The sequence below is a fragment of the Equus caballus genome, chromosome 9, assembly GCF_041296265.1.
Source record: "Equus caballus isolate H_3958 breed thoroughbred chromosome 9, TB-T2T, whole genome shotgun sequence".
NCBI lineage: Eukaryota > Metazoa > Chordata > Mammalia > Perissodactyla > Equidae > Equus > Equus caballus.
In genome coordinates this window covers 51,388,155-51,402,768 of record NC_091692.1, presented here as the reverse complement: position 1 = coordinate 51,402,768, position 14,614 = coordinate 51,388,155, and the positions used below count along the sequence as shown (strand labels likewise).

The following is a 14,614-nucleotide window of genomic DNA, read 5'->3' as shown; positions in this document are numbered from 1 at the left end:
AAAAAGGACATTCACTCATATAATCACAGTACAATTATCAAACGTAAAAAATTAACATTGATACCTACTGTTATCTAATCTTTTGACTTTATTAATGCTTGTGCAATTCTTCCATTAAAAAGAAAATCTGATCCAGTAGTCAATCCAGAATTACATGCTGCATTTGGTTATCATGTCTCTTTAATCTCCCTTAATCTGAAATTTAGTCTTTCTTTGTCTTTTATTGCCTTGACTTTTTTGAAGAGTACAGGCCAAATAACTTGTAGAATGTCCCTTAGTTTGGGTTTCTTTGATGTTCTCTCATGATTGGATTCAGGTTCTGCATTTTTGGCAGGCATGCCATGGAGGTAACGTTCTATTCCTCTCAGTGCATCATAGGCTATTCATTTTAACAAGCTTAAGTTTCAAACCTAGTATTAAAAGGAGTGTTTTCTTTGGGGTTATTTATTTTTGCTTTTAAATTTACTGTAAAGTTAAAGAGAAAACAAGAAATACTAGCACTAAGAATTATTACAAGTTTTTTTAAAAGTTAAAACGCCATAAAATCAATCACTTCTTATATTCTAGTGAGTAAAGATTAAAAGTACAAATTTGTCATATTCTCTTTCCCCACTATTCTTATTGAGCTCGCTCTTCCCAGGCAGGTGCAAGGAACCCTCAGTGAATGTTTGCGCCTGGCAGTACAGGTAGACGACCTTGCCTTGTGAACTTTAAAGGGAAAACAACTCAGTGTGCACTAAATATTCCTCCTATATTAAAAGGCCATTGCAAACTAATTTTGAAATACGCCCTTAAATCTCTGTAGCCCCCACAACTTTATAGAGTGTTTGCCAACATTTGAGCTATTTAAAACCATTTACGATGCACTTTTTCTTAATCTGTGCTTTGGTAGCACTATGGGAGCCTAAGTTTTTAAGGAGGCATTCTGTTTTTAAACACAAACAAGCTTTGGCAATCAGTACTTTGGTTAATTTGCTGTGTTTGCATTTTCTTCCGTTATCTAGCCAATCAAAAACCCCCCAACAGGGAAGAAATATGTTAGATGCCCTTGTAATTGTCTCCTCATTTGTAAGGACACATCTCGGCGAATAGGATGTCCGAGACCCAACTGGTAAGAGATAAAAAGATTCATTCGTTCATCCATTTGTTCATTCAACAAGTACTTGTTAAAGGCTCATTATGTGCCAGGCTTTGTTCTAAACAGAGTCTTTGTCTTCAAAGTAATTGCAGAACCTAGATTATTTTTTTCTTTGTTAAAGGAATGATATGCTTAGTTTGAACTTAATGATCACTGGTATTTGTAAGATATAATATTATTGAATGAGCAATGCAAATTTTCTTAATGTTATGTAAGTACTTAAGACACTGTAATGAATCAATGACTCATTGAACTTATTTTAAAAGAACCAGTTAGTTTACCTTTGACATAATTCATCTTAACCTGGAAGTTTTTAGTCATCATCATGTACCTCACTGTATGCTACACTAGTCTCTGCTGAGCATAATCTATGCAATAAAGTGTGGAGTTATTTGCCCATGCCAAACACCATTATCAAAGTGCCCAGATAGGAGTATATCAAGTCCTTAACTGTGTTTTTGTCTGTGATTTCTGGCGTTTTGACCATTACATGAATCATTTGCAACCCTGTCTGGTGTCAGACTGGAGAATAGAAAGGAAAGGAGCTTCCCATTTTCCTTTTTATCCAACTCTGATTTGACGTCAAGGAATACAGCCTACTTAGAGAAATTTGGTTGTGACTGAGCTCTTTGGTACCTTCGTGCCACACGCATATTTGGTGATATAGAATATTTTAATTTGTTTGGTCTACCACACTCAAATTTCTTCCTAGATAGGGAATTATAAGATCTATTTTCAGATTTAAACTTATAAGAACTTGGAAATGGCAGTTGAGTGGTTCCCAAGGCCATTGATTAGGACCAGTCCCATAAGTTATAGTTTCTGTCCCAAGTATAAAAAGACTCTCATTTTTTTGCTTTTGAAATATTGACTATTGCTACTTTTTGTGATTTTGGCACCAAAGCCTGACACTTAATTCACTTCATTTATAAAACAGGTATGATGTATTTAAGATGCTATATTCCATGTTTTTGGTCATATATTGCAGGTTTTGCCCTCAGTCCATTGTGGGATAATGAAGTTTTTCCTTTCTCTTTCCACAGTAGACGCATAATTAACCTTGGCCCAGTAATGCTTATTTCTGAAGAACAACCAGTTCAACCTGCATTGCCAATCCAGGCAGAAGGTACAAGAGTAATATGTGGGCACTGTGGAAACACATTCCTGGTGAGTAACCAGATATTTGTTGTGGGGACAATCTGTAAATGTAGGTCATGATCACATAAATTTGACCACTACTTATAGTCTTAAAGTTTTGTCCAAGTGCAAATTGATCAAAGATTAAAATACAGCCTATTTTAGAAAGACAATTAATCAGATGTACAGCTAGGAAATACTGCATCTTTGGTGAATTAGATAAAAATGTGCATCCTCTGATTGATTCATTTGTAACAAGGGACCTCTCTGGGTAGGCCAATGAGAAACAGTACCCTTACCTCCAGGAAAGGAAACATGGGTATCTTGGCTTGGTGATCAGCTGAGTCTTAGCCCTATCCTCACTTCCTCTGCAAAGCACAAAGTGTACAAGCTCATTCAGTGGCCCTGCTTCATGGTTTTCGGATTTAAAAAAATTCTTATAATTTATCAAATATTTCTTATTTTTAAAAATTAAATGTAAAAAGAATTAACTCTGGTATCTTTAATTGAATAAGTCATTGGATAAAAAATAAGAAGGTATAAGTAATTTTATATAAGCTAAAGTTATTGGAGTTCTTGTTTTACTACTTTTATCTTTAACCCTAAGTTTAATTTTAAAAAGTTAATTTCATAATGACTTACCCTCTCAGGAAGGATAAGAATAGGTTTTCTTTTGTTATTTAGCTTTCATAGGAGACAAATTATTTTTTTAGAACCTAAGTATTAAAAGAACATTCCAGAGTATAGGTATGGGCAGAGCTGAGGCTGCAGTGGTGTATTAACAACACCTGCTGTCACTAAGGGATGAATGAGTTTAAGAAAGTGTAGATGATTTATCTTTAATTCCTTCTAATTTTTATTTTTAGTAAAGTAATTCATGTACATAATTTCAGATGTCAAATAGGACTGTAAAACTTAGAGGGAAAATGGTGGTCATCTCTTTATCTAACTTACCCTCTAATACCATCTCCCCAATACTTTCAACTCTTTCAGTTGCTCTGCTATTTACTTCCATGTATTTAAACTGTTTGCTTATCCTTTTTCTTTTTGATTAAGCAGTTTCAGACATTACTTATTGCCTTGTAAAGTGCAGATTGAGGATTTAGCACTCATACCACCTCTGCCCCAACTCATATTCCTTTCCTGGCTTGATTCCATACTCCCAGTAGAGTTATAATATTTTATTCAATTAATACTTAGTGTTTATATTCTTTATGATTAGGTAATTTATGTTTAGAGCTGAGCCAAGTGATATGCTATGTTTCTCTCCTGTATGGCTTTTAAATTTTTCTTGGATTTGTTAATAATTGTCCTTCCCCCTTTTGAATTTGTTTAATTTTCTATGTACAAATCATTAATTCTTCCATTCTCTTATAGAACTATAACATTCCTATCAGTATAGTCAAACACATCAGAGAATCTATCATTTAGGCTTCCTGCTACACAGCTGTCATCCTGGGACTTCCCTTTACCATTATCCTAGGAATTCCTTGGACCTCTTTCCCATATTGGATCCCATGCCATCCTCACAGTTCTTGGTTTATTCCTTCATTTTGGTGGAGCACTTCCTCTCTTAGCTTTCTGAGAAAAAAATGCCAGAAAATAAATTTGAGCCCTTTTACTTCTTAGTTTTTAATCTAATCTCACATCCACTTTATAATTTGTCCAGATGTAGCATTATAGATTGCCAATTGTTGTTTCTCAAAAATATAAAGGCTTTGCTCCGCTGTTGATGAGAAGTTCATGTGCTATTCTGACTCCCAAGATCCTTTCTATGTGACTCTTCCTTTTCCTCATATTCCTCCCCCTCTTCTTCTGAAGAACTGTCAACTATTAGTATCAATGAGGCTTTTTTTAGGGCAAGTTTCTCTGGGGCATAATCCCTTGATGTCTTATGAGGGAAACACCTGGGAGACAGCATTCTAGGAGCTATGAAGCGTAGTAAGGGTGAAGGTCTCACCCACTGTTCAGACTGTAGACTTTATTTTCCTCTTTCCTCTTCCGTTTCTCCAGTGTTCCAAAATTGCATTAAAGTGTGCCTTATGGAGGATATGTTTGAGCTCATTGTCTGGGTACTCAGTGGTTCCTCTTATAGGCCACTCCATTTTCTTTGTTCCCTCTCTCTAGAACCTTTTATATTAAATCAGCTGAATTGACTCTCTCTCTCTCTCTCTTTTTTTTTTTACATTTTATTTTCAGTTTTGGCTTTTTCTTATACTTACTGAGAAACTTCTCCAACTATATCTTCTAAACAATTCAAAATTTTAATTTCAGATGGTCTACCTTAATTTTTAATTTCCAAGAGTTTTCCAAGTAATTTTTCCTTTTTCTAAAGAGCATTCTCTTCTGGATGGCATCTTTCTGAAGCTATTCATCATATTTTTTCTGAGGTATTGTTCTTCTATACCTTGTCTCTGTTTTCTCCCCACTTTTTCTGTTTGTTTTTCTTTTGTGATAGAGGTTTTACTGGAAAGTTCGTTTATATTTGATGGCAAGTCACTGATTGGAATCTCTATGCATGCAGCAGGAGCTAAACTTTTTCTCCTTCCTTCCTTCCTTCCGTCATTCCTTCCTTCCGTCTTTCCCTCCTTCCTTCCTTCCTTTCTTCCTACCTTCTTTCATACTTCCTTCTTTGACACTTCCTCCTCCTACTTCCTCTTTCTCTTCCTTTTCCTCATATTCCTCCCCCTCCTCTTCTTCTGAAGAACTGTCAACTATTCGTATCAACAAGGCTTTTTTTAGGGCAAGTTTCTCTGGGGCACAATCCCTTGATGTCTTATGAGGGAAACACCTGGGAGACAGCATTCTAGGAGCTATGAAGGGTAGTAAGGGTGAAGGTCTCACCCACTGTTCAGACTGTAGACTTTAACTTATTCTTTTGCTTTTAAAATGGTGTTTTACTCTTGCCTTCTGCTTTGCCTGATGTTTCTAGATTCACAGACTCACTAGTCCAATTTCTTTTCAGAATAAATCACTCTTCTCTTGCATGTGTTGGGGAGGGAGGGATTTCTAGTTTTGTGGTATGGAGGGAAGAGTATACAACCAGTACTCTTATTTTTATCACTACCCTTAACCCCCACCTTTGAAAGCACCTGAAAACCCCAATACTTGAGCTATCCTGTGCTGCTTCCGTGTGAACTCCACCTGCTTTTCATTGGCATACTCTCTGTAGGCAGTCAAGTTTCAGCATCACTTTCACTAAGTCAGTTGCCAAGTCTCCATTAGCTTTCCATTGTCCAAAACTTTGAGGCCATTTCTCCTCTAATTCTCTTTGTTCTTACAGTATTATACACCTTTAAATTCATTTGCTATCATTTTAGTCATGTTTGAGAAAGAAAATGGAAATTCAGCTATTTATCCAATTCACACACTTAACTAGAATTGCTGGGGTTTTTCTGATCTAGTAGGACAGGATAAACTTCCTTGCATTTATATTTTATTGATTAAATCAGTGACTAATGACATAAAATAGGGATATACTTAATAAGGATAGTTAAATTTCTTTTTAAAAATCACTCTATATTGATTTAATATAGGTTAGTAGCTCAGTGTTATGAAGAATAAATAGACTGCCGAGCTCTTAATTCTGCCTTGAGAATTTTTCCTTATCCTTATTAGTATGCCAATCACAAGTAGTCTTATATCCTTTGTAGTATGTTCTTTGCCCTTCAAACTTTTAACTATTAGGATAATTCATTTATTTATTCTCTATTTTGTTTCAGCCTTGACTTACAAGGCCCAAGAGCAATTGACACAAGTTACAAAGTTCAATGGCACTGAAAATAAAATATGAAAAAATCAGGGAGAATGAAAAAAAGGGCAGAAAAAATATGATGAAGTCATGCATAAGACTATAAGTATGCATAATATTTAATCCTCTGCAGTTGTTAAAATTAGACTGAATTTTATCTGTGAGCCTTCTAGAGTTGATGAAAAGAGGAAAGAGTGATGTATTATGAGATATTCAGGACATTTTTCAAAAAGGTCACACAGGAGAAGTTTTATTGGAAGACAGCAATCTGAGAGAGAGTTATTTCCATGGATTAAGATAAAAGAACAATATAATGGACTGTGTCCTCAATAATATCCTTTTGTTTATAATAACATCTTTTACTGTATCAATGTTATAATGCTAAAGTTAAATTTACTAGGAATTCACTCTATTCACACTGTTCATTTCATAGCATGGCTGGAACCATGGACAATGTTTAGAAAAGCTAGATTTGTGTTTTCAAAAGGGTATTCAATAGAACACTCATTTTCTGGGATAATTATAGGTGTTATGCGAGTAAAGAGTTCCATGGTCATTGGGAATTGCTAGGATAAAAAAACAATTAAACAGTATTTTATTACAGATGTATTCTTTAGCACTTTTAGCATGCATCATTGTTAATATCCAGAAGGGAGTCTTAATGTAGTATGTACAAACATTTTTTAACCTCCAAATCATTTTGAGAGGATCATCTAGCCAGACTAGTATTTTGAGGGACATTGCTTGGAAAATAGTTTTCCGTAAGAATAAAGGGAATACATACCCTTCAGCTAGTCCTGGTATGAATATAAATGAATTTCTTAAGATAACTGAACAGCAGAGAGTTTAATTTTGCATTTCTGTGAGCAGGTGTTCTCTGTTGCTGATGAAAGGCAGGTCTAGATGCTTTGTCAATCAATACTTGACTGTGGCGTTGGCATTCTCCAAGAAAAACTAACACAGCCTGCAGTATGTGCCTGAATCATAGATTATGGTTCAAACTTTGTCCTGAAGTGAGCCAATGTAGTACCTCAGGCAGGGTCAAATTTTCTTTACTTGGACACAGCGACATATGGTTTGGTGCCATAGAAGAGAGTGACAATAATTGTAACTTGAACATATTTCAGAATACTGACACCAGTTGCCTATTTCATCCATTAAAAAATAAAATCCAGTAGGGTACTATCAAATGACCAGTTTTTAGCAGTGTAACTTTCTTATGAACCTTCTAAGATTGATTCTAAAAATATACCTTGGGAAAACTAAGTTTATCTGTTACATAGAATGGTTAGAAGTAAGTCAATATTGGAACACTTCTACCAAAAATGATTGGGTTTTAGAGAAGTTGCTTTTAATCTTTCTGATAGAAAATAAATTTTTTTTCTATTGAGATTTCGAGGTCTGGCAATAAAATTTTAAGTGTGCACAGGCTGCATTTTAGATAAGTGAACAGTAGCAAGTCAACTTCTTTTCAAAAGCTCAGGTATTTGCATTCATTTGAATAGATTATGACAAAATTATTTCTAATAATAGATGCTTTTCTGTTCTTAGTTTGTTGCATTTAAGTGAGTACTTGGAGATAACAAAACCAGATGTGTTAGGCAGCTAGCTATATAATTTACCAATGACACAATAAAGTCTTAGCTGTTTGTCAGTTATAGTTGGATTTACTGTGCATAATCTGTGCTGAAAGAAGAACTCTATAAAATATACTGGACTAAATAATCTCCTTAAGTTGGTCATTGAAAATTCTAGAAATCTTATGTTAGCCTTCAGGCTTGGATTTTGAGTTCCTCTTCACTCAAGGATTTCATAACTGCCTCCTCAACCATTTTGCTTATTTTAACCATGAAAACTTAAATTTGTTGTTTATAAATAAAATTTTAATGACATTACAAGTTCACCAACTATACTAAAACTAATCACAAATACATAAAAAGGTACTCAAAATAAGATTTCTGTATTCTTGACTTCTTAATCTTCTATCCCAATTTCTGTAGAAATGTATAGCACATTAATTCTAGTTTTTTCACTATTAAGAATAAGTTTTGAAATAAACTAACTTGTTACAAAATAAGTAATGAAAGAAAGATTTGCTGCTGCTTGAAAAAAAATGTAGCTTGGAGGCTGCCCCGGGGCATAGTGGTTGAGTTCGGTGCTCTCCTTTGGCAGCCTGGGTTCACGGGTTTGGATCTTGGGCAGGGACCTATACCAATTGTCAGCCATGCTGTGGCAGCGACCCACATATAAAGTGGAGGAGGACTGGCCCAGATGTTAGCTCAGGGCTAATCTACCTCAAAAAAAAAAAAAAATGTAGCCTTGGCTTGGCATTCTCAGATGTTGAAAAATGATCATTTTGAAAAGAGTGAACATCTGTGTAAGGTTTCATTTCTAGTTTATTTATCTTGGGACTCTGTTTCTGCTGTGATTGAGAGAAATCATTTCTTTTTTTCTTTTAAAGATTGGCCCTGAGCTAACATCTATCGGCAATCTTCTTTTTTTTTTTTTTTTTTTTTACTACTTCTTCTTCTTCTCCCCAAAGCCCCCCTAGTATGTAGTTGTATATTCTGGTTGTGAGTGCCTCTGGTTGTGCTATGTGGGATGCTGCCTCATCGTGGCCTGATAAGCAATGCCATGTCTGTGCCCAGGATCCAAACTGGCAAAACCCTACGCCACCGAAGCTGAGCATGCAAACTTAACTGCTGGGCCACGGGGCCGGCCCTGAGAGAAATCATTTCAAGGTTAACTAACTCTCATGAGATTTGAAATAAAAATGAATATGGAGAAGTCCAGACAAACCCAGATTTATTTCTTCTTTTTTTAAAGTTAATCATTAAAAAAAAATTGAAAAACAGTCATGCATCCGAGACTTTCTGAAAGTTATCTTCTATTGCGTGGAGAACATTTGAATATGTATAACTTGTTGAAGCCCTGCTATTTCTAGAATTCGAAAGCTATTCCCGTGACCTGGAATCCTAAACAAAAATTAATTTTAATATAAGTTGTTTCGGTGATAAAACTGCTGAAGTACTTAAAAGAATTCTCCTAAAACTATTAAGGAAATGTATGCTTTACAAGAAGGTATACATGAAAGCAAACAAGATGGAAAGTGAGAAAGGCATTTTTAAATATATTTTGTTGTGGTAAAGATTTACTTTAAATTCATATTGCTCATTCTTTCAAAGACTTTAACCTACTACCAGTAAACCATTTCAAGTGCCTAAATAACAATCCTGTGAGGAAGGTAGCCCATTCAATTACCTATATTTACAGGGAAGAATATTGAAAAAGAAAGTTGCACCATAGAAGGAGTGTGTTGTTGTTCCACAGAATAAGCAAGAACAGAATAGAAGGCACCTTCCTGACTTGAGTTCTACCTGTATCTAATTTGTTTAGTTTATTTGCTTTGTGGGTTTCCCACACAAATAGAATAAGTAGTTGAATTTTAGTAATGAATCTAAATATTCATGTATTTAAAAGGTTGCTTCTCAATATTTACAGGAAAAACAACTTTGAAGGTACTTGAAATACGTTTTTATTCCCTGGGAGTGAACTGAGACATAAAGGTGAAATAAGTGACCCTAATTACAGAGTTACATTCAGTTTTCATTGTAAAGCAAACTAGGTTGCGTCAGAACTTGGAAAAATCATGAGAACTGTTTCAGAGGGGGATCCCAAACTTTATTTTAAGGGAGGAGGAGAAGTGTTGGAAAGGAAAAGCTTGTTTAACCATGAGAAAGTGATTATTTCTGCTGTGATCCCTGATAACCTTTGAACTAAAAGAAACCTCTTATCAGATTGGATAGTTTTTAGTTGTTTTCCTTTTTAATCCCTCTATTTATTTTACAGTGGATGGAACTGAGGTTCAACACTCTGGCAAAATGCCCACACTGCAAAAAAATGTAAGTTCCCTACCATTGGAAATGCTGTTGGGAGGTACTTGAGAACAACTTAAAGAGTCCAGAATTCTCACTTAGTACATTTTTATTTTAAGACATGCTATGGGATAAATGCATACTTATTATATTTATGCTTTTCAAGACTAAGTAAAAAGACATCTTTAAACTGATTAATATATTCCATTTTGAAATTAAAATGATTAGGCTTGGTTATCACTTTCTAAAGGGAAAACAATTTCTAAGAAAGAAATTACCAAAATTATCAGGAACCTGGTGAGGCTTTTCAAATGTCCTAAAAGGTTACAATCTATTGCAAATAATCTAAAATTTATATTGTAAAAATGGGCCATAATCTAGGAGAAAAACCAAATTGTTTGGGGTTTGTAATTAGGTAGTTGTTAGCTTTTGTCATCTCCTGCCTAATGAGATTATTAGATGATGGCAAAGTTTATGTAATTATTCATCTATCTCTATTCAGTCTATTTCTATTTCTAAATGTTATTATACCTAAGGAAAATAACAAAAGGCAGTATAAAAATGGGAAAAAATAGAAGATATTTTGATTAAAGACATTTTGTGGCTGCTGTGTTGGGGATCCCCAAGTGACTCCAAGATTCTGTGATTTTCTAGAAGGACTAATAGGAATTAGTATATATTCGTAATTGCAGCTATGATTTATTTATTTTTTATTTATTTATTTTTAAAGATTTTACTTTTCCTCTTTCTCCCCAGAGCCCCCCAGTACATAGTTGTATATTTTTAGTTGTGGGTCCTTCTGGTTGTGGCATGTGGGACGCCGCCTCAGCATGGCTCGATGAGTGGTGCCATGTCCACACCGAGGATTCGAACCAGTGAAACCCTGGGCCGCTGAAGTGGAGAGTAGGAACCCAACCACTCACCACAGGGCTGGCCCCGCAGCTATGATTTATTAGCATGAAAGTGTACAAAGCAAAATCAGCAAAAGAAAAAGGCACATGGTGCAAAGTCTGGAGGAAACCAGGAGCAAGATTCCAAGAGTCCTCTCCCAGTGGAGTCACACAGGACATGCTAAATTCCTCCAGCAGTGAATTGTTACAACACATGTGAAATGTTATCTACCAGAGAAGCTTGTTAGAAACTCAGTGCCTAAGGTTTTTTTTTCTTTGAGTTCATACTAGTTTATGTCATTGTGAAATTTCACTTGTACATTATTTCTTGTCTGTCACCACATAGCTGCTCCCCCTCACCCCCTGTGCTCACCCCCCACCCCCATCCCCTGGTAACTACTGAACTGTTTTCTTTGTCCATGTGCTTGTTTATATTCCACCTATGAGTGAAATCTTCTGGTGTTTGTCCTTCTCAGTCTGGCTTATTTCGCTTAGCATAATTCCCTCCAGGTCCATCCATGTTGCAAATGGGATGATTTTGTCTTTTTTTCTGGCTGAGTAGTATTCCATTGTATGTATATAGCACATCTTCTTTTTCCAATCATTAGTTGATGGGCACTTGGAATGTTTCCATGTCTTGGCTATTGTTACTAATGCTGCAATGAACATCGGGGTGCATATGTTACTTTGGACTGTTGATTTCAAGTTGTTTAGATAAATACCCAGTAGTGGGATAGCTGGGTCATATGATACTTGTATTTTTAGTTTTTTGAGGAATCTCCATACTGTTTTCCATAGTGGCTGCACCAGTTTACATTCCCACCAGCTGTGTATGAGGGTTCCCTTCTCTCCACTCCCTCTCTAACATTGGTTATTTTTAGTCTTAGTGAGTACAGCCATTTTAACAAGTGTAAGGTGGTATCATAGTGTAGATTTTATTTGCATTTCCCTGATTATTAGTAATGTTGAACATCGTTTCATGTGTTTATTGGCCACTTGTATATCTTCTTGGGAAAAATGTCTGTTCATATCCTCTGCCCATTTTTCGATTGGGCTGTTTGGATTTTTGTTGTTTAGTTGTGTGAGTTCCTTATGTATTATGGAGATTAACCCCTTATCAAATATACGATTTGTGAAAATTTTCTCCCAACTGGTGGTTTGTCTTTTGGTTTTGATCCTAGTTTCTTTTGCCATGCAGAAGGAAGAGACTGTCTTTTCTCCATTGTACGTTCTTGGCACCTTTGTTAAAGATTAGCTGTCCATATATGTGTGGTTTTGCTTCTGGGCTTTCAGTTCTATTCCATTTTCTGTGTGCCTCTTTTTGTACCAGTATCATGCCGTTTTGATCACTATGGCTTTGTAGTACATTTTGAAATCAGGGATTGGGATGCCTCCAGCTTTGTTCTTTTTTCTCAGTATTGCTTTAGCAGTTTGGGGTCTTTGGTTGCCCCATATAAACTTTAGAATTTTTTGCTCTATTTCCATGAAGACGTCATTGGGTTTCTGATTGGGATTGCATTGAATCTGTAGATTGCTTTGGGTAGTATGGACGTTTTAACTATGTTTATTCTTCCAATCCATGTGCATGGAATCTCTTTCCATCTCTTTATGTCATTATCTATTTCTTTCAATAATGTCTTATAGTTTTCATTGTATAAGTCCTTCACCTCCTTAGTTAAATTTATTCCTAGGTACGTTATTCTTTTTGTTCCAATTGTAAATGAGATTATATTCTTTTTTTTTTTTTTTTTAAGGATGGAGGATTTACATTTTGGGGAGAGGGGTTTAATTTTTTTGTTTTTGAGGAAGATTAGCCTGAGCTATCTACTGCCAGTCCTCCTCTTTTTGCTGAGGAAGCCTGGCCCAGAGCTAACGTCCGTGCCCATCTTCCTCTACTTTTTATATGTGGGATGCCTACCACAGCATGGTGTGCCAAGCGGTGCCATGTCTGCACCTGGGATTTGAACCGGTGAACACCGGGCTGCCGAGAAGCGGAATGTGCAAACTTAACCACTGCACCACCAGGCCAGCCCCAGAAATTGTATTCTTGAGTTCTCTTTCTGTAAGTTCCTTATTAGACTACAGAAATGCAACTGATTTTTGTAAGTTGATTTTGTACCCTGCAACTTTACTGTAGCTGTTAATTATTTCTAATAGTTTTCCGATGGATTCTTTAGGATATTCTATATATAAGATCATGTCATCTGCAAACAGTGAGAGTTTCACTTCTTCACTCCCTGTTTAGATTCCTCTTATTCCTTTCTCTTGCCTAATTGCTCTGGCCAAAACCTCCCCTACTATGTTGAATAAGAGTGGTGAGAGTGGGCATCCTTGTCTTATTCCTGTTCTCTGGGGAATGGCATTCAGTTTTTCCCCATTGAGTATGATGTTGGCTGTGGGTTTGTCATATGTTTCCTTTATTATGTTGAGATAATTTCCTTCTATCCCCATTTTGTTAAGAGTTTTTTTATCATAAATGGCTGTTGGATCTTGTCAAATCCTTTCTCTGCATCTATGGAGATGATTATGTGGTTTTTATTCCTCATTTTGTTGATGTGGTGTATCACGTTGATTGATTTGCGGATGTTGAACCATCCCTGTGTCCCTGGTTTAAATCCCACTTGATCAGGATGTATGATCTTTTTGATATATTGCTGTATTTGGGTTGCCAATATTTTGTTGAGGATTTTTGTATCTATCTTCATCAGCAATATTGGCCTGTAGTTTTCCTTTTTTGTGTTGTCCTTGTCAGGCTTTGGTATCAGAGTGATGTTGGCCTTGTAGAATGTGTTAGGAAGCATTCCATCTTTCCTAATTTTTTAGAATAGCTTGAGAAGGCTAGATATTAATTAAATCCTCTCTGAATGTTTGGTAGAATTCCCCAGGGAAGCCCTCTGGTCCTGGGCTTTTATTCTTTGAGATGCTTTTGATTACTGTTTCAGTCTCTTTACTTGTGATTGGTCTGTTTAGATTCTCTAGTTCTTCTGATTCAGCTTGGGAGGTTGTAAGAGTCTAAGAATTTATCTATTTCCTCTAGATTATCCATTTTGTTGGCATATAGTTTTTCATAGAATTCTCTTATAATCCATTGTATTTTTATGGTATCCGTTGTTATTTCTCCTCTTTCATTTATAATTTTATCTGTCTGAGCTTTCTCTTTTTCCTTTTAATTCTGGCTAGGGGTTTGTCAGTTTTATTTATCTTCCCAAAGAACCAGCCCTTTGTTTCATTGATCCTTTCTACTGCCTTTTTTGTTTCAATAGCATTTATTTCTGCTCTGATTTTTATTATTTTTCTCCTTCTGCTGACTTTGGACTTTGTTCTTCTTTTTCTAATTTAATTAGGTGTAGTTTGAGGTTGCTTATTTGGGCTTTTTCTTGTTTGTTAAGATGAGACTGTATTGCAATGAATTTCCCTCCTAATATAGCTTTTGCTGCATCCCATATGAGTTGGTATGGTATCTTTTCATTTTTCATTTGTCTCCAGCTATTTTTTGATTTCTCCTTTAATTTCTTCAATGATCCATTGCTTATCCAATAGCATGTTGTTTAGTCTCCACATCTTTGTCCCTTTCTCAGCTTTTTTCATGTAATTAATTTCTAGTTTTATAGCATTGTGATCAGAAAAGATACTTGTTATTCCAATCTCCTTAAATTTATTGAGACTTGCCTTGTTTCCCAACATATGGTCTATTCTTGAGAATGTTCTGTGTACACTTGAGAAGAATGTGTATTCTGCTGTTTTGGGATGGAATGTTCTATATATGTCTATTAAGTCCAACTGTTCTAGCTTTTCATTTAATTCCACTGTTTCCTTATTGGTT

At 35.6% G+C, this 14,614-nt stretch overlaps 1 protein-coding gene and 1 long non-coding RNA gene across 2 annotated transcripts in view; one reads left to right on the top strand and one right to left on the bottom strand.

Moving 5' to 3' along the window:
• The window catches only part of PIP4P2 (phosphatidylinositol-4,5-bisphosphate 4-phosphatase 2), a 53,787-nt gene that overhangs the window by 23,717 nt on the left and 15,456 nt on the right, over positions 1 to 14,614 (top strand). Inside the window, exons 3-5 of the mRNA XM_001488359.6 lie at positions 1,005 to 1,111; positions 2,182 to 2,305; positions 9,876 to 9,928. Coding sequence (XP_001488409.1) covers positions 1,005 to 1,111; positions 2,182 to 2,305; positions 9,876 to 9,928 — 284 coding nt within the window. The remainder of the gene's footprint in view (positions 1 to 1,004; positions 1,112 to 2,181; positions 2,306 to 9,875; positions 9,929 to 14,614) is intronic.
• Positions 8,815 to 14,614, bottom strand: part of LOC111774971 (uncharacterized) — a 29,885-nt gene continuing 24,085 nt past the window's right edge. Inside the window, exon 5 of the long non-coding RNA XR_002810366.2 lies at positions 8,815 to 9,001. This is a non-coding gene — a long non-coding RNA (uncharacterized lncRNA). The remainder of the gene's footprint in view (positions 9,002 to 14,614) is intronic.